Source organism: Hippichthys cyanospilos, chromosome 15, assembly GCF_059441005.1.
Source record: "Hippichthys cyanospilos isolate Australia breed blue-spotted pipefish chromosome 15, RoL_Hcya_1.0, whole genome shotgun sequence".
NCBI classification, from domain to species: Eukaryota; Metazoa; Chordata; class Actinopteri; order Syngnathiformes; family Syngnathidae; genus Hippichthys; species Hippichthys cyanospilos.
The window spans coordinates 3,052,048-3,071,582 of NC_142383.1; the positions used below are offsets into that span (position 1 = coordinate 3,052,048).

Genomic DNA, 19,535 nt, shown 5'->3' on the forward strand with positions numbered 1-19,535 from the left:
TTGGTGTTGTTGGGTTGTTGTTGTTTTTTTTGGGGGGGAGGTTAAACTTTTGTTAGTTCTTTTTTACTCACTTAAATCTACCTAATCAAACCTAAATACACTGTCGTCAGGTCAAATAAAGTCAAGTTTATTTATAAAACACATTTAAAACAACCTTAAAGGGCTGACCAAAGTGCTGCACAATTACTAAAATACAGAACAAGTTATTGAGCACAAATATAATACTAAAACAGTGATTAAATTAATATAAAAACAGAGTCTAAAAGACAGACAGACAGCCAAGATTACTTGTCTAGCCTGGACTGAATGCTAGCAAAAAGAGATAGGTATTTAGCAGCGATTTAAAATGTTGAATCGACTGAGTGGCCCTAACTTGAAAAGGTAAACTGTTCCATAGCTTGAAAACACTGAAAAATGAAGCTGAACCTAAAAATATTGAATTACTCCATCACAGTTAATAATTAGGGTTCATTAAATTTATAAAAGTTTTTGGTGTAATCTGAACGTCTTATCTTCAATTATTGTTATTGATTAAACCAAAGCAAACCTAAAATCTAAAAGATTTAAAATAGTTATAATGCTGATTTGTTTTTTGATTTTTTTTCCCATGGGTGGATGGACAATCAGCATCATTTTTAACCCAAATGAAATGTGTTATGGACGCAAGTGTTCCTTCAGTGATTATTTACAATTTAGAATGGCTTTATTGTCATTGTACAGCAGGTGTACAACGATATTGGGAATTTTACTTTCTTTGTGTTGGTTTAAGGGATCTTCTCATTTAAACACTGCCAATGTTACGTGGTCCATTTGGTCAGCCTCATTTCCTGTAAATGCACAAAAAAAGGGTTTGAAGTACAACCACATGCTTAGACTAAAGGCGGTGGTGAAAAAAAATACATAACTTTTGTTTTTTTCCTTTGATAGCAATTTGCCCAAAAAATTTAATCCATCCATCAATTTTCTATAGCCGCTTATCCTCCCAAGGGTTGCAGGCTTACTGGTACCTATCCCAGCTGACTTCATGCAGTAGGCAGTGGACACCTTGAACTGGTTTCCAGCCAATTGCAGGGCACACAGAGGCAAACAACGATTTATGCACCAAATCACACCTAAGGGTAATTTATGCATGTTTTTGGAGTGTGGGAGAAAGCCGGAATGCCCAGAGAGAACCCATGCGGGCTCGGCAAGAACGTGCAAATGCCACACAGGAAGGCCAGAGCGAGGTGGATTTGAACTTGGGTCCCTTTAACAGTGAGGTGGACGTACTCATAAAATTTAAATGAAAACAATTGATGATGATGATGATGATGTTTCCTGACAAAACACATTAACACACATGCATGCACACTTTATGTTCTGCCCAGCAACTGGTTGGTCATGATGTGTTCAAGAGAAGCTCAGAAGAAAAAAAAAATCATCACCTATATTCAGAAAGGGTTTAAAATATCTTAAATGCTGTAAATGTGAGAAGAGCAGAGACAGTGGAGCAATCTAAAATGAAAAAAAATAATTCTCTTCAAATTATAAAATACTGCTGCGAACGTATATATTCATGGGATCATATTCTGGGATCCTCCAGCGTATATATTCATCAAGTATATTTTTCAACGGGCAGCAATGGAGGAGAGTCTTACACACCTTCACTGTCAATTTTGTTTTGGAAACCACTGTATCGAGTCCCAGATCCCTGTAGAAGATGGTGTTGCCTTACTTTGGATTTGCAATCACAGCCTTTGAGTACAAGCCTGGGAATAAATCTTGCTCACTACATCAATTATGGGAGAATAATACAAACATGTTAAGTGACTGATAAAATCTGGCTCCTCATGCTCAAGCAGTCTATGTCAATGTATGGTATAAACAGAGTAAGTGAGAATTAATGTCACAAGCATGAGAAAATATGTTGCATTTCATAGTGTGAAGGCTAAACACACAATGCAAATAAGTCACCATCGTTCGTAAGTCTCACTTAGGGTCACTGAATGAATTATTTTTATCACCAAAAGCCCTTTATTAGTCCTTTTTTTTTTTTTACTAAAAACCTGGTGGGGGTTTTTTCTTTGAACATTTTTCAAACAAAGAAAACCCAACAGACAATGAGCAAGTCACATTGTAAAGGACACATCTGTATGTTCCCGAGTCCACTCTCATCGCACCCCGAATCCCAAATACACACACACACACACACACACTCACCTCAACATAGTGGGTGTAACGACCAAGAGAGGGGGGAAAGAAAAAAAATAAATAAAGAAAAGAAAAAAAAATAAAGAAAGAAAAAAATACACATTGAAGAAAAGAAAAAAAAATAATACGAATAATAAACAAGCAAATACTTACATTTATTATTTGTCCTCCAAATCAAAAGGAATACCCAAAAGCCTATTATACTGCATAAAAAATCCCTTGAATCATGTAATATCTTAGAAACAAAGTCTTAAGGTGACAGAAGTTTACTCTTTTTTTTTTTTTTTTTTGGTGCGAAGAAAAGCAGGGGTTTTCGAAGTGGGGACGCCCAGAGTGGGATCCCCGGGTCCGTGGCCTGACAGCATGAGGGCCGTGAAATAATGTGGGTTATCATTAGTAAAAAAATAAATAAATACGTGAGAGTGAATTTCATTTGCATTATAATAAATTGTGGATGTATTCATGACTCTTCAATAAAACAATCAGTTCAAAATAAAAGAATCAGTTAAACTAGTTCAAGATATATTTTTAAACTGTAATCATTTTGAAATTTGTCAAATAGACTCCTGTAATCTACATCAAGTAGTGCCAATGTTAATACCACAACATAATGTGTTTTATAGTGCTGTTTTTGACTAAATAATTGGCATCAACCTGTTTGGAGAAAATTGATCCAGTTTGCTATGTGCAATTTGCAATTTTTATCGTGTTAACTTCAGTATGGTTGTAAAGTAACAAATATACTTGAAATTATATTTAGAAAAAGGGCATTCATGGTTGGTTTAAAAAATATATATTATTTATTGGCAATGAAGGTCCTTGGAAAATCAGCATTTCTAAAAGGGGTCCCGTAAACCCAAATGTTTGAGAACCCCTGAAACAAAGCGCTGTGAGTGGAAATCGTATATAAACTTCGTAGTCAAGTATTTTAAAAAAAAGGAAAAAATGGACACGAATGTCATCTTACGTTTCAGAAAAAGAAGTACAGTAGGTCAGGGTTGCTTTCTGTTGGTTAGTTAACGGTATTTTTGCAATCGCTAACTGAAAGCAAACCCTACCCAAAGCATTTCTCATACAGGAGTTGCACATACTATACAGTTGTTAGAAGTTATACTATTTCTTTGAAAGTCTGCTGACAGATAGACTCTCTCTTGCCGCTTTTGTTGTGCTGCTCGCAGTTGTTACGTCACTGTCCGGGGTTTCCTAGCGAAGTGAACCCTACGGCGTCATGGCGGAGGCCGGCGGTTGTCGGAAGACCCTGGAATGAAATGCCAGCTTTTTTTTTTTTTTTTAACTGTCTGGATAGAACATTAAGCGCGGGACTTCAACGCACCGCGTAGCGCTAAGAGGGTTTGCCTCTTTTTTTTCACCCCATGGTGTAGAGGAAACGGCAGTCCAAAAGCTCCACTGAACTGGGTCGTTACGGGCTGCTCTCCCAAACTGGGAGATAGCTAGCCAGCTAACGCAAGATAGCGTTAGCTATCCGGAGCTGTTAGCTCACAAACTGTTCGTATAAAAGGGATAAAGTCCGGACCAGGAAAGTGAAGTTTGTCAACAGTTTCATCAGAGAAGCAAAGCTAAAACAAGGCAAGAATAACTTATTCTATAGTTTATTGCGAACGTGTTCTTACCATACATGTTGATGCGGTGAAGCCGCGTGAAGTGAGCGGCGGATGAAAACAAGATGGAGAGGACGAAGTTGGGTTAGCTAATTTGTATATGTGGGCTTTTTTTTTAATAAAGAATTGCGTATGTTAAGTACTCCGCCAGTTACCACCTTAACAATTTTCGGATTGCATCGTGCACCACTAACCGATATGACCCCGTTCGTGACTTCAAAAGAAACCACCATTGCTGTGCAACCTCATTAAGAGGAAGCGCAAAGTTTTGTCATTTTGTTAGCTTCCGTGCTAACATCGTGCTTATTTTACGTTAGAATGCTGCTAACGTTCCCTAACGAACGTTCACTTCATGTTACTTTTATTGCATTTGTGTGCAACACTTCTACCGTGTCACGCTTTGTTTCGAAATGATTGTGTTGTAAGTCTTTAAGTACTTGCGTAGTTATCTTCAAACAAGTGATGTTAAAATTAACCAATCTTATTCATGGGCACTTTCGTTTAAGTGACCTGCCGACAGCAGCACTCATACAGTTAAGACTCTCTACATTTAAAAAGTTATCTGTTGGTTCTCAATTTGGATTTCGAAGCATTGCTGGCGCGTGAGCCGTGGCTGCACACACACAACTTCCCCCGCCAATAGCCGACGCTGGCATTAGCCGCTTTTAGCAGGTTAGCTTAAAGATAAACTATTCCTCTCTCCAAATGGTTAACTGTATCAAATCGCCCCAGCTTTAACAGCCATGGGTGTTGGAGACTTTAAGCCATTGCCTTACTTTAGTTGAATACGCCTGTTTAGATCTTTCGGTTGTGTTGGAGCGTCTGTGGGGATTTGTTGAGACGTAAACATGCTCTCCTCGCGCAGGCCTGATAGGCCTCAGTCCGTTGGAGCAAATAGTGTTTCACTCTTAGTGGCTAATGCTATGTCCATATACTCATAGCTGTCATTTCTGATTTTAACTTGAAATATTGATACTAACCGACTTTTGTCCTCTTGCTATATTAACGCGGGCACTTGATTATTTCAACTGTTTTATGCATTTTGAAATCGAGTACTGCAATATATTTTGCGCCCGTTAAAGATTAAATCAGTCAGCTGAGCTTTGATTGAAAGTACCGTAACCATGAAACCCAAACGAATCCTGTGGCTCAGCTTCAGTCTTAATACTCATCACGGTTGATGGAAAAAAAATGTTGGTTAATAAGACTTTGTTGATGAGACCATAGTGTGTTTTGTTCTTGTGTGTGTGTGTGTGTGTGTGTTTTGGTTGGGGGGGGGCATTTTGCAAGCCGCATATAATTATATAATTTTCTATTTCAGATTTCAGTTAAACCAAGTTGAACACAATTTTAGTGGCGCTGTGGTGGAAGTCTGCATTCTGGACTTCAGGATGGCAAAACGCAGCGCGGATGAAAGTGTAAGCAACAGCAGTGGAGAATCGAGGTAAGCCATATATTTTACATCAATGATCAAATAAAACTACAAAATGAAGAAAATGTGTGTGAAGGTGAAAACACTCAAGGGATAAACGTTGAATGGTGGAATTTTGTGGAATATTTGAATGGCTTGAATCTGTGCAGTATTCTGAATATTACAAATTTGGAACGGTTTGAATAGGCAGATGTAATGTATAAGATACAAGGGAAATACTGAAATGAAGTGGAATTGTGAGAACATTTTGAATTGTGGGAAGAGGAAAATGGAATTTGTGGCATTTGGAATGAATTATGTATTATTATAGGTGAAAAATATGGAATTATAGGAAAATATAAATATACATGAATTATTGAATGTGGGAATGATCCATGAGGTGAAATGAAAGAGTTAAATATTATGAATTTGAAATGCTTTGAAAGCTCAAAATGTGAAATGTTAAATCTCCCATTGGGAATGAATGGGGAATCTCACATTGTAAATGAATTGTGAAAGATTAAAGGGTGAAAAATATGGACTCATGGGAAAACATTGGAATGTATGAATTACTGGAGTGATGGGAATGATCCCTAGTGCCGCGTTCAGATTTAGCGCGAAGAGCGTACGGTTTTGTATTGTAGTCAATGGAGTTCGGGCGACGGGCGCGATGACGTGTCGAGCGACGCGATGGAGCGACGCGCGGCGCGTAAATACGCGTGATGCGAAAAGTTAAAAAAAAAAAAAAAAAAAAAAAAACTTTTGTCGCGTGTTTGCGATCACCGGGAGCTATCCAACACAGCCAGCTGAGCTTTCAATTCAAAACGGAGCCAAGCAAGAGCACTCACCTGGCTTGTAGAAAGGCGGAAGGGAGAACTCTGGACAACTGGTATGTGCAGCGTTTGATTGCTTTTTTCAACAGCTGTTGAACCGTAGTTACTGTGTTAAGCTAACGATAGTGCAGGACTGACAGTACATACAGTATTTAGCACGGTATTGGTCACTTGATTGCGACATTGAAACTTTTTTTTTTTTTTTTTGGCAGACGAGTATTGCCGTGAAAGTGAGGGACACACAGTGTAAAAAAGATTAATAAAGGTGCTGTCGAAGAAAATATTGGCTCTGCCAAATCCCGGAAAGGTGAACGATCTCAGCAATGCTCTCCTTTCCGGATCCACTGTAAAGTGCACAGCAAGCTCACTCCCCTCCCCTCGTGTGATACTGTTGTGTGAAAAGTGAACTTCATCTTGACCTCGCGACAAAACGCCTCACGTAGAGCGGAAACGACACGCTCCATCTGAACGCAGCATAAAGGCGAGATGAATGAGCTAAATATTGAAAATATTAAATGTGAAAGCTTGTAAATATGAAATGTAAAATCACCCAATGTTAAGTCAATAGGATTTTTGAGGTGGAAAACAGGGAATTGTGGGAAATCTCTGAATATTTGGAATGAGAAAAATGGAAGCAGTCGTCGCATGATTAATTGGAATAACATGAAATTGAAACCGTGTGAATCGGATGAACCGGGAATGAATTGAAACGCGCCAAAAAAATGGGCGGAATAAAAAAGTGGAATAACGTGTGTGTGAAGGCTTTCGCCTTCACACAATGAAATTTGAAAATGATGTTTCTTTACGGTCAGTTCACATGGGAACAGTTATATCCTCTGGTCTTGAAGTGCCAATTGATTTGTTGAACATTGGCACTTAAATAATAGGTCTGTTGGCAAAAAAGAATAACTTTACCATAAAATTCTACCTCAATAAAACCTCAACTTTTAAGATTTTTTTTTTTTTTTTGGAACACCCTTAACATTGGGAAAACTCAGCATGATTCCAGAACATGTCACTGAATTCTGAAGGCAAGCATTGCAACGTTTCCTGAGTTGGTTTTGCCTCATTCTGTTAAATATGAACATTCCCACTCTTGTACACTTCAACCTGTAACCATTATAACAACATTGGATCAATAGTTTAGATTTAGACAGCACATATTGAACTCTCATGAAGAAAAACGTCTTATCAGGTGACACAATAATAAATATTGTGATTTATATATATATATATATATATATATATATATATATATATATATATATATATATATATATATATATAGTTTATTTATTTATTTTTTGTTTCATAGAACAAGTTTAGAAATGTGCATTTGAATCTTGGTCGCAATCGGTCATAGTTTTCGGAAAGTCGGGTCCGCTAAATTTTTTACAACAGCCAGCCAGTCAGCAGCTCTCCAGCCTGTAGCTCCCACAGCTAAATAGCCAGCACAGCTAACTGTCCACTGCCATGATAGCCCAAACTACGATCAAGTGCTGATACAGCTAAGGTTAGCTGGATAAAATAGTCCTCTTACTGAGGAGAGTCGCGATCCGGCCAACCACAAGCTCATCTGAGCCTTAAGCAAATGCTCCATGCCAACAAAGAAGTATACCGCTTGAGTGTGGGGTGATATGCACTCATTAAGTGGCCGTTTGAATGAGGGTATATCTGGATAGAAAGCTGTGACAAGCTTTGGTAGACTTTGTGAAATTTTGAAGCTGGAAAAAAAAATCTAGCCCACCTGCACGTTGCCCTGTTGAGATGCATAGGTGGACTCGTAAAAAGATGGATACATAGACGGACTTATAGAAATATGGATCACCGGACCTCCAGCGATGCTGCCGACATGTCAGCTGAGTGTAGCCGCCGTGGAGGCACTGTTTTCGGGTAGTGCTACTCATACTCACTTCAATGTCTCAAAATATCCCGATTGCTCTGCTTATTCTCACCGCAGATAGTCAAGAAGCAACATATAGCGTAAGATAATGTCATAAATGTCATAATATTTTATTTATTTATTAAATATGCAGGGAGGGAAGAGTAAAATGACCCAGGCAGCATAGACACATTTACTGGGCAGTATCGATGGGATAAGATCTGTTTTGTTTTCGTTTTTTTTGCTCATTGTCCCAGAAGTGCAATGAGAGATACTGGAGAATACACTGCCTGTCTGTCAAGCCATTGTATCATCGTAAAACAGACAAATGCAGTGTGAAAGCCAGCCAGTGCTTCAAAATAAAGTGTAGGATATCAAGTGATATATGACACGAATGGCCTAGGTAAACTTTTATGTTGAAATGGCTCCCAGAAGCAAGGTTGCAACAATGGTCTAATACCTGATAATCTTTACCTACCTACCTACCTACCTACCTAACCCTAACCCCCCAGGTAAACAGCAGCACTGTGTTCTTTTTTTCTTGACTGAAGTTCTTTTTTTCAGCTGAATTTTATTTCCACATAGTGCCATGTCATGCGGGCAACCAACAATAGCTAGGTGTTCCACCAGTTGACCGTGACTGACGATAATAATAAGTAGCTGTTTTTATGCTAAAATTTGTCAAATGTATGTCAAGTTTTTTTTAGTCTGCCTTTAGTTTAACACCAGGTACCCCAGTGTGATGGTTCCATTTGTTTTATTTTTATTTCTCTTTCTTTTCAAATTCAACAGCAACTCTGATGATGAATCTGGTTCTGGATCAGTGTCTGGATCTGGCTCAGGTTCCAGTTCAAGCTCCTCAAGCAGCAGCAGCCATTCGGGGAGCAGCGACTCAGGAAGTGGCTCAGACTCTGGGAGCCAGTCAGACTCAGAGACAGAAAAATCCAAGGACAAGATTGACCCTCCGAACAAGTCAAATATTGATGGGGCCGAGGTGCAGTATTTCATTTTAATTCTCTATTGGTTGTCAATTATGTTTTTGAGTTTAAATTAAGGCTACAGATATAATACTGTACAGTGGGCCCCCTGTTTACAAGATTAATCCATTCCGCGGTTGGACTCGTAAGGCGAATTCGCCGTATGGCGGGCAATCGAAATCCAAATGGCTAATGCGTTTAAAACCCCAGGTAAAAACATCAAGACTGTACATACATATTAAAACATTGCTATCAAAATAGTATAGTAGATGCTATCTATATTTAATATACATGCATACAATTAAATAACATCATAAATAAAAAATATATAAAGGATGTATTTACGTTTGAGCGACTTATGGCCATATTCCATAGTGAGGGTAGCCTACCTATCTCAGCCTTCTTCGTATTTCTTGATTATCTCCAGCTTCGTTTCCATATAAATCATCTTCTTCTCTCTTTAACATCACTAGCACTCTAGGGGACCCATGGCTAACCCATTCAAGTTTGAATTAAGCAGTAAAATGCACAATAAATACCTTATTATAAACACTCAGACGAGATTCAGTCTTTAGCATGTGGCCATTTTGACCGTGACGCCAACCAATAGCAGACCAGCATTCAGGTGACGTAAGTGATGACGTGTGTATAGACGTATGAGTGCGGAGCAGAGTCACACTCGCACACTGACTGCCATGTTTGAGGAGGAGTTTTTGTTGTAACACGAAAAAAATGGCGTAATGAGGGGACCAAAAAACGCCAGGGTAAACAGCGTTAGCTGAAACGCAAAAACGCAAGCCAGGGACGTCATAATCCGGGGGTCCACTGTGTGTATGTGTTTGTGTGTGTGTGTCTGTGTGTGCGCTTGCGTGCGTGCGTATGTTATTTTTACGTTGGTGCAATATTCCAACCGAACATGTCGGTGTTAAGCTTAAAAATATGTTGGTTCTGATCTTAGCAATTACCAATAATGCATTCTCTGTTTTATTTGATTTTTTTCAACAACAAATATTTCTTAGTATCATATCCATACAACGCTTATATTGTATGAATAAAGTTTATATTTTATTCATAAACTTTGGTGACTTTGCTGATTGTTTTAAATACATTCGCTTTAGTAACGCACCATCTAGTGGCTGCATAACACAACTATATCTAGTGGATGCATAATGTAACCCCAGCCAGTACTATGGTTTCAACTCAATGTGCGCCTTATAATCCGGTGCGCCTTATATGTGGCATTTTTTTCGAAACTCGGCCATTCATTGATGGTGTGCCTTATAATCCGGTGCGCCTTATAGTGTGGAAAATACGGTAATTAGCAATGACCAACCGTTATAATTTAAAAAAAAAAAAAAAAAAATTTAAAACATTTTTTAAAAAACATTTTATAACCTAAAAACAAACTGTATAGGTATATGTGTTATCAAACTTAGCAGCACACTGATTTCGTCGAGAAACATTAGCTTTCAGACAAATCTCTTCCTATGCATTTTGATCTAAGAGATAAATTTGGTGGCTGAAACAGCACATTTGTGTCAGCATAGTTTGTAAAATGTGATCAGGCTGTCAACACTGTGCAGTTATTTACATCTATCATGCCAGCTTGTGTAGAGAACTATGGGGCCCTTGTGATCGGTAAACACTGGCAACAGGTGCCGCCTGTGATTGTCATTGTCAGCGTTGTTAAGTTGTTTGTTAGCGCACTGAATTGGTGAATAAACGTGATTTCAGAACAACATTGTGTTGAATGTATCTGGAGTCGGAAGCAACCGTTAGTCGGCAGACTAATCAAATTGTAAGGCCGTGACATGCTGCTGGGAATATCTTTCAAATACAGTAATAGCATACAAAGTCATTCTTGTCCATGTATAATTTGGTAAACTAAAGTTTATTTCTATGTTGGCCTTCTCACTCTTTTTTGTAGTGTCTTTTGTCATGCAGATCATTCCCAATTTTCTCTGCATTTGGCCTGACATTTTTTTTTAACATGTACAATCATAAGCGGGTATCTGGGTCAAGAAATAAATTGCTTCGAGCTTTTTCAGCAACCGAGGTACTGAAGTTACTCATGGACACGATTCAGCATGTGTATAAACCATTCCATTATAAGTGTCCCCAACGTCTCTTGGTTGTACAAGTGATGGAATAATTGTATATAGGTATATGTGTTATCCTATAAAAACACATTGCTTGCCAATTGGCACATACACACACACTCACACCACAGACATAAACAATTCCTTATTGGTATTATTGTGAAACTTGTAACCGCCTTCTTTGTAGTCTTTGTAATAAAACGAAGAGGAGAGCCCGAGATCACCTGAAGACCTTGGTGCTCTCCCTTCTTTTGCAATATAGATCGTTTTTGACTCGGAGTCTTGGCTTTTCTCCGATCTCTTTTATTGATAACTCTGACATAAGCAAAGAAGTCAAGTGCACTAAAATCTTATTTACACTTTTACAAGACAGGTAAGGACAGTAATGCAATAATGAGCTAGGAGGCAAGTTATTGTCCCAGGCAGGGTCAGAAGATCTGCCTGAAATGTTTCACAATCATGGCTCTCTTTTTTTTTTTCAAATTGCTGTTACTGTTGCACAGGTCTTGCTGTGGTGTCAAAGTTTTTTTTTCCAGCAAATAGTGGCCAACTCTGAATTGTTAAATGTTTGTCTTTGCTTTCCATTGAATAATTGCAGTTTTGGAAGTCCAATCCCAGTATCCTAGCAGTCCAGCGATCTGCTATGCTCAGGAAACAGCAGCTTCAGCAGCAGCAGCAACAACAGCAGAGACAAAGCTCCTCAAATAGCGGATCTGATGAGGTAAAATGTGGTTAATGTGTGTGCCTAATCTATGTCTAAAATTATAGTGGATTAGAAATCTAAAATTGTTCATGAACATGTCGCATAGGGCTGTCAGAAACAAATGGTTTCTAGAAGCAAATATTCTTCTGTAATCATCCACCAGACAATTTCTTTATTTTATTGTACTTCTTTTGAGAAATGTTTCCCACAGCGCTAAAAATGAGGACTGAGCCTTTTATCATAGTATTATTTTTTTCTTGCTCGGTGAAAAACTAATATACACAGAAGACCAAATAGCATATTTTCACTTAATTATGAATGACCAACTTTTTATAATTTTTCTGATAATCAGTATTTTTAGTTAAATATAAATGAAGATTTAAGACAGCTCTTTCACCATAGATAATCGTCAATTAAAGTAGAAGTAATGACAACAGAACATATTTGAGTCCGCCTTGTTTGTTCCAAAGTGATCACTACGAACGGCAACTGTCGGGCTGTCAGCATCGAAGCGATTAATTAGCGTCTTTGAAAGCTAATCCGACTGCTCTCGCTAGCTGAGGTAGACCACTCAAGTGCTGTTATCCAGTAGCTCATTTAAGCTAGAGGCTCTGCTTAATGCTCTCAAGGCAATAGAATGCACGCACAATAAAACGGCAGCTTACGAAAGTCATTATTAGCACCCAAAATTGGTGATTGAATGCGATTGCAGAACAATGCAGTATTTGAATAGACTCATGGCTCCCCTGGCAATGCATTGTTAAGTATACAGCACCTAGTGATGTGACGGTCTTTTGAACGGTTCTTCACTGTGAACACTGGGACTTGAGTCTTTGCAAGCAGACGTTCATCCCCTGTCTCAACGTTGTTTTTTTCTTTTGAGCACCACAGAGCACCTTAGGCATGCACAACAACTAAGTAAAGATGCTTTGCTAAGATAAGTTAATGAGAGATTCTTTAACTCGAAACAAGTTTTGCCATGCACATAAATTTAGTGAAAGATGACTTGCAAGGGATTTTGTCTGTTCAGTGCAAATTTACAAAACTAATTTAGTGCCATCCATTTTATGGAATGTTGACATTTTAATATACACATGACATTGGATTTAATGATTTAATCTGTACTCCAAATCTACAAATAGAAACCATAGACTCTTTTTTTCTGACATTTTCAGTGTTTTATTTATTTATTTATAATCAGCAACCAAACGTTGTGAGATGGATTCCACATTATTTCATCCAAGGAATTGCACTTCCTGGGAGTGTGATTACTAAGTTGATCATGTCATTTCAAACTTTGACAAGATGTCACCATCTGGAAGATGTCAACTCCCTTCTGCCTCCTTTCAATGTTTTCCTTTTAATGTAAAAAAAAAAAAGCCATTGACGTAAAGATCAACGAATTGGTTAAAATACTGCACAAGGGTTGAATGGGCACTCACAAGCTTAATTTGCAATATAATGTGTGGTCTACAAACACATGTATGTTACTGTGTTCCTGTGCCATCAGTCTCCGTTTTGCAGTAATGACACAACTGTTTTTGTTCTTATTAGTTTAAGTGGCACCAAACCCAGACAATGATTGAAATTGCCACTGAAGAAGGGACCCAATCTGTCTGAAACAAACAAACCCACTGGTTTTGATCCTCACAAATACAGTGTTAAAATAATTATTATTTGACGTAGACTCTAACCCAGTTCTTATGGTTGACTTAACTGAGGTAGTTGACTTTTTTCCTCACTTTTTCATTACTGTTAAATAATTCCAGGATTCGTCAAGTAGTGATGAATCTGACTCATCAAGTGGATCCAAAAGGAGAAGAAATTCTGGCTCCTCTGACTCTGGATCAGGTTCTGGATCTGGAAGTGGATCTGGATCAGACTCATCTGCTGAGAACCACAGCGATGAAACTGCTTCAGACTATGAGCCCAGTCAAACAACCAAAAGCAGAAAGCCTCCGACTAAGTAAGTCATTTTTTTGACACCACCATTTTTGTAATTGATCCTTTATGGTTGACCACAAACTGTTCAGGGAAGGTGGTTTGATTTGTTTGGAACATTTTTTCTTTCCTTCATAGGAATTGATACATAAATACAGTAATGTGGTCCAGGGTAAATCTTCCACCATCATGAATTGGAGGGATTTATAAATTATTTGTTAAGTGCATTTTTCTATGTAATGTTTGTGTTTAAAATGTTTGTGGACAGTGTTATTCTTCAGTGAACTTAGAATGGAGAAGAATAACACAAACTTCAGTAAATACGTAGGTTTGCGTTCGCTCTTCGAGTCACTGCATTTTGTCATCATTAAGTGAATTTAAATAACTCTTAATCTGAGTTCAAATAAAAGAAACTGCTCAAAAGCAATAGCCTATTTTCTTGCCCTTCTCTTATTGTATTATTTTTAAAATATTCTTAATTACTTTTTTAATTACTTGTTTTTTTAACTAAAGGGGCTGTAACATGATATTTCAGTACTTTCCACAATGTAATATGTGCATATAAATTACTTTAAAATATGAGTTTTATCGTACTCGTACATGCATTACTTATATTAAATCAGTCTCAGTGGGAACTCAGAATTCATAACAATAGTTATACCAGCGGGTGAATTATTTACTACTGACGTTAATTGTTCATCTGTGTGGTCCCAAACACACATTTTGGCCACCTCAGCATTTCTACAGGTAAATGTTGTAGCTAATAAATGAAATGTTGCTGTTGACTTGGCTGACTGTGAAAAATCTCTCTTCCTCTGCTCCGGAACAAATACTAAACTAATAGATGTGGATAAGGTCAGCTTGTATTTACTCTTGCACAGGGAATGCGGGGAGTTGCAAATTTCTCCTGTCATAAGTGAACTTAGCTGTTTTCACCTACACGGGTGTCCATGTTGTCGACAATGCAGATGATGTAAATTAGCAGTATTTGATTTCATACCAAAGGTGATAATATGATCCTGTATACATATCTGTAGATAATGTTGGTTTAAAATTCCGCAGTACAGGCAACTTGACGTTAGATAATGACAAGTCATAATTCCAAATTGAAGAGCTTTAACGATAACTGGAGACGTTCTACCGTGACACAATTAAACGTAAGCTTCCCCTTTAGTCTTGTTTTCCTCAAAAGGCTTTGTCAAGTCAACTGTTGTTTTTCTCTTGTCAGGATGAATTTTCGAAATGGCAAGAAGAGCAGCTCCCAGAAAAAGAAAGCCCAGAAATGTTCATCTTCTGAGGACGAGGATGAAAACTACAAAAAGGTTGTCGCCGCTGGTCCGCGGCGGCAGGCCACTGTCAACATTAGCTATAAGGAGGATGAGGAACTGAAAACAGATTCAGATGACCTTGTGGAAGTTCTTGGTGAAGATGTCCCTCAACCTGAAGAAGATGAGTTTGAAACACTTGAGAGAGTTATGGATAGCAGAATTGGAAGGAAAAGAGGTAAGAAAAGAATTGGCTCACATTTATAGAAATACGATAATATCCTATACATTTTAGATGTTTCAGTGGAATACAATGCGTCAAAATGCAAGTAAAGGTTCAGGACATGTTTTTTCTTTTGTACCTAACAGCTGTGGGCAGTGCAACCACAGTATATGCTGTGGAAGCAGATGGAGATCCAAATGCGAACTTTAACTCCAATAAGGAGGCAGGGGAAATCCAATACTTAATAAAGTGGAAAAATTGGGCCCATATTCACAACACTTGGGAAACAGAGGAGACCCTTAAGTTGCAAAATGTCAGAGGTATGAAGAAACTGGACAATTTTAAGAAGAAGGATCAGGAGAAAAAGAAATGGTAAGAAGTGTTTTGTCACTCCCTCACGTTATCTCGCTCTTTCAGCCAATAATACAAATCCCACTCTTTCACTGTTTTCTGTGGGTTTGAATTATAGTTGTTGCATATTTCGTAATGAATCTTATGCCTTTTTACCAGGTTAAAGTCAGCTTCACCAGAGGACATTGAGTATTTCAATTGTCAGGAAGAACTCATCAATGACCTGCACTCTCAGTATCAGCTTGTGGAGAGGATCATAGGTATGGTTTCACTTTTGTTTTTCAATCAAAGATGTAAACAGTTTTGCTGTTCAATGTTCTTGTTTTATCAACTCAAGGATTAGCTACCAGAATTGCTTCTATGCAGTTAATTGTATAAAACAGCATATGTACATGCACTAATAATGTACATCTGCAATATGGTGGACGTTCTATGTAAAATTTCTACGTTCTACGTTAAAATATTGCAAATATTGAAATAAAAATCCGCAAATAGTTGTATTGAGATGAGTCAACATTAATCAATTCATTAACAACGAATTAATTATCAAATGAATTGAAAACTGTGATGATAATACAAGAATTTATTTAGAGCCGTTGTTTAATAATTGTCCAAATCTTCTAATTTCAGTCATTCCTCAGTAATTGTTTGATGCTTTCATGAAAGCAAACTGAATATTTTTTGTTAAATCAAAATCAGGCATTTGCAATTGACTGAATTAGTTTTAAAACATTTGCAAGTACATCAATCCCTACTTTTTTTCTTACTAAGCAGTGCTAAAGAAACAACAATTTTAAGTTAAATAAAAGAACTGCAGGAAACAAAATGACTTCAATTAAATTAATAGATAACTAAAGTTGTGTTTGATTACCTACTTAAATAAATGGTAGAATAATCTATTCTAAGTATATTCAACAGTGACAGCCTGTGTTGAATTCACCTTGTGTAGGGCTCTACTGTAGGTTTGCTGTCGGACTGTAATGGTGCACTTAAGTTAAAATTTGATTTCTGCCCCATTCTTTGCCACCTGATTTTTATTTTTATTTTAACCATATGATATACATTCATGCAATATTTTTATAAATGAATACGTTCAATATTATTTTAAAATGTATTATTTATAGCAGTGGTCTCCAAACCACGGTACCGGTCCGCGGATCAACTGGTACCGGGCCGCGTGGTCTGCACCGAAAATAATGTTTTGTCAATTATTTAGTTTAACAGTTCATATGTTTGTGCTTGATCTTTGTTTTTTTGGATTTCAGTTATTAATCAGGCTTCTGTAGCAAAGAATAAAAAAGTATTCCAACAAAACTTACAATATCACAAAACCATTGCATAAGAGCATAGGTTGGAGGAAAAATCAGCCGCGTCAATTATTGTGGAGGGCCATTACCACCTATATTTCTTCTTGAAATTAAGAGTTAAGAGGGGGTGGTCCCATCTCACCCAAATTAGCCACTGCTCAGCAATCCTATTGTAGGCAATAAACAGTTTTTCCATATCTACTTAAACACATCAACTCAAATGTTAATGGACAGCAGTCATGTTGTAAATTATATTTTCATCACAGTCTGATTTTCTTTGAGCAGGTCATTCTAACCAAAAGTCAGCTGCTGGTTTCCCTGACTACCTGTGCAAGTGGCAGGGATTGCCCTACTCAGAATGTAGCTGGGAAGATGGAGCGCTGATTGCCAAGAAGTTCCAGAAATGCATTGACGATTACATGAGCAGAAACCAATCAAAGACCATTCCATCCAGAGATTGCAAGGTTTAAAAAAAATTTTTGCAACATGAAATTTTCACTGTCAATCTGTGTTGTCGATTTATTGTATTGATTATTTTAGACTAGTACAGTTTTTGATTCAGCTGACCTAACCAGATGCACTTTTCTTGCAGGTGCTGAAAATACGACCACGGTTTGCTCCCATGAAAAAGCAACCACATTACATAGGTGGTGAAGGACTAGAACTCAGAGACTATCAGTTGGATAGTTTAAACTGGATGGCTCACTCGTGGTGCAAGTAAGACTCAAGCAATCTTGACACATATTAAGCCAACCTAAAGATCATATGCTATATTGTATATGATACTAAATATTTCTTCTGTTCCTTCTGACGTTTTAGAGGGAACAGCTGCATTCTCGCTGATGAGATGGGTTTAGGGAAGACCATTCAAACCATCTCTTTCCTCAACTATTTGTTTAACGAGCACCAGCTATATGGACCCTTCTTGCTCGTTGTCCCCCTCTCTACATTAACGTCGTGGCAGAGAGAAATCCAGCTCTGGGCTCCTCAGATGAATATTGTTGTCTACCTTGGGGACATAAGCAGCAGGAATATGGTACGCCATCTAGCAAGGTTACCTGATGATTTGTGGCGGTGCAAATAAAAGGCGTAATGTGGCGCCTCCAAACATTTATACAACATTTATTTGTGGCACTGATCAATGACATCATTGATAGCTTTGCAAATTATGATGTTACAAGCAAATCACCGATTTTGTATAAAATGGCATATATCTGCTGATCACGATAAAGCCGATCAGATCAGCGTAATGCGATTCCTCTGGAAACCATAAAACATCATGGCTTGGCTTGATTTTATGCTCTGCAGCTAAATTAGTTCTGCTATGGAAAATAAGTAAATAAGTAAAGAACCTTTCACTTAACATACATGAGAACTCACTGGTTACTAGAGTGAGATGCACTTGACAGATAAGTGAATTCGACGCAGACGTATATCCAGTGGCGGTCCGTGGGTTTCATACTTCAGCCTTCAGTGGTGTCCTACTTGAAGAAATACCCCTCAGAAGCACACGTATGCATTACTTTGAACATGTACGTACAACGCAGGCTGTTTTCCGGAACATTTCGACATCAATAAACCCGCATCAGCAATTAAAACTTATTGGGATACTGTTAAAACCTAAAAGTAAAAAGGTATTTAAAATTAATTGTCCACAAAGTTTTATAATACAACGTAAAGACGTCTAATACACCCCCCCCCCCCCCCCCGGACCCGTTTACCTACCCAGCAACATGCCTGTGCGCAAAAATGGACCTCTCCCAGCATACGCACGAACAAAATTTATCCCATGCACTCCCAATTTAGCATCAACGAGGAATTTACAACAAATGCGATATGAAATGAAAAGACAAAAACATATTAAAAATGGAAAAAAATACATCAATAAAACGCTTGCAGTCACCAAAACATCTGTTTCCCAAAACACTTAATTCAACATATTAAAAATAAAAAAAAATACATCAATAAAATGCTTGCGCTCACCAAATATGATGATGATGACGATGAGAGAGAGAGATCTCAATAAAAAAAATGAAATTGCATTTTATTTTAGTTATGATAATGCCGAGAAGGCCTTTTTGGCTCTGACGGCCCACCACTGCGTATATCATTGTGTTGCCTTTGCCTCCCTTGTATTTCCTCCCTACTTAGCCATAAGAATCTTCCTTTGACTATGTTTCTACCACGAGACTGCTCTGTTAAGACTTCTGTCTTTGAAACTTCAAATCTAAAGAAACCCAAAAAGACATTTTGTTTCCAGGCTACTTGATCGATCTTGCCTAAATCCTAAAAAAAGAATCTGCAGTATTTCATTTTTTTTCCCTTTCAGTGCCTTAAAAATACACCACACACTTCTGGTGCAAGTCTCTACCTTAAAAATGTTAAAATCCGATTCATTCCATTTTTCCAATTGTAGATCAGGACACACGAGTGGATGCATGTTCATTCCAAGAGGCTGAAATTCAACATCCTACTCACTACATATGAGATTCTTCTCAAAGACAAGGTATGGTGCTACCGCACACAAAACTGTAAGGAAATTACATCATAGGTCCGTCAGTACATCGGTGTATTTTTGCCCACCCTTTCGCCATCACTAGATAGCTGAATTTGTTTTTGTTTTTTTTCTAATCCGTCATTGGTCAGTCGGTTGGTCAGTGTATTTTGCCCACCCTAAATTTCATCTGTCACATACACTACAAGTAAAACAAAGCATTCCTGAGGCTGAATTTGC

At 37.8% G+C, this 19,535-nt stretch overlaps 1 protein-coding gene and 1 long non-coding RNA gene across 2 annotated transcripts in view; one reads left to right on the forward strand and one right to left on the reverse strand.

Annotated features, from left to right (window-relative positions):
* Window positions 1–2,967: 2,967 nt before the first annotated feature.
* Window positions 2,968–4,567, reverse strand: LOC148411369 (uncharacterized). The gene is made up of 2 exons (XR_015867954.1): window positions 3,822–4,567; window positions 2,968–3,448 (listed from the first exon to the last, which is right to left on the reverse strand). It is a non-coding gene; the product is annotated as an uncharacterized LOC148411369 (long non-coding RNA).
* Window positions 3,428–19,535, forward strand: part of chd1 (chromodomain helicase DNA binding protein 1) — a 39,013-nt gene continuing 22,905 nt past the window's right edge. Inside the window, exons 1-12 of the mRNA XM_088435068.1 lie at window positions 3,428–3,777; window positions 5,131–5,253; window positions 8,728–8,929; window positions 11,610–11,732; window positions 13,484–13,680; window positions 14,884–15,158; window positions 15,290–15,515; window positions 15,654–15,754; window positions 17,087–17,265; window positions 17,394–17,518; window positions 17,621–17,837; window positions 19,218–19,307. Coding sequence (XP_088291194.1) covers window positions 5,201–5,253; window positions 8,728–8,929; window positions 11,610–11,732; window positions 13,484–13,680; window positions 14,884–15,158; window positions 15,290–15,515; window positions 15,654–15,754; window positions 17,087–17,265; window positions 17,394–17,518; window positions 17,621–17,837; window positions 19,218–19,307 — 1,788 coding nt within the window. The 5' untranslated portion in view covers window positions 3,428–3,777; window positions 5,131–5,200. The remainder of the gene's footprint in view (window positions 3,778–5,130; window positions 5,254–8,727; window positions 8,930–11,609; window positions 11,733–13,483; window positions 13,681–14,883; window positions 15,159–15,289; window positions 15,516–15,653; window positions 15,755–17,086; window positions 17,266–17,393; window positions 17,519–17,620; window positions 17,838–19,217; window positions 19,308–19,535) is intronic.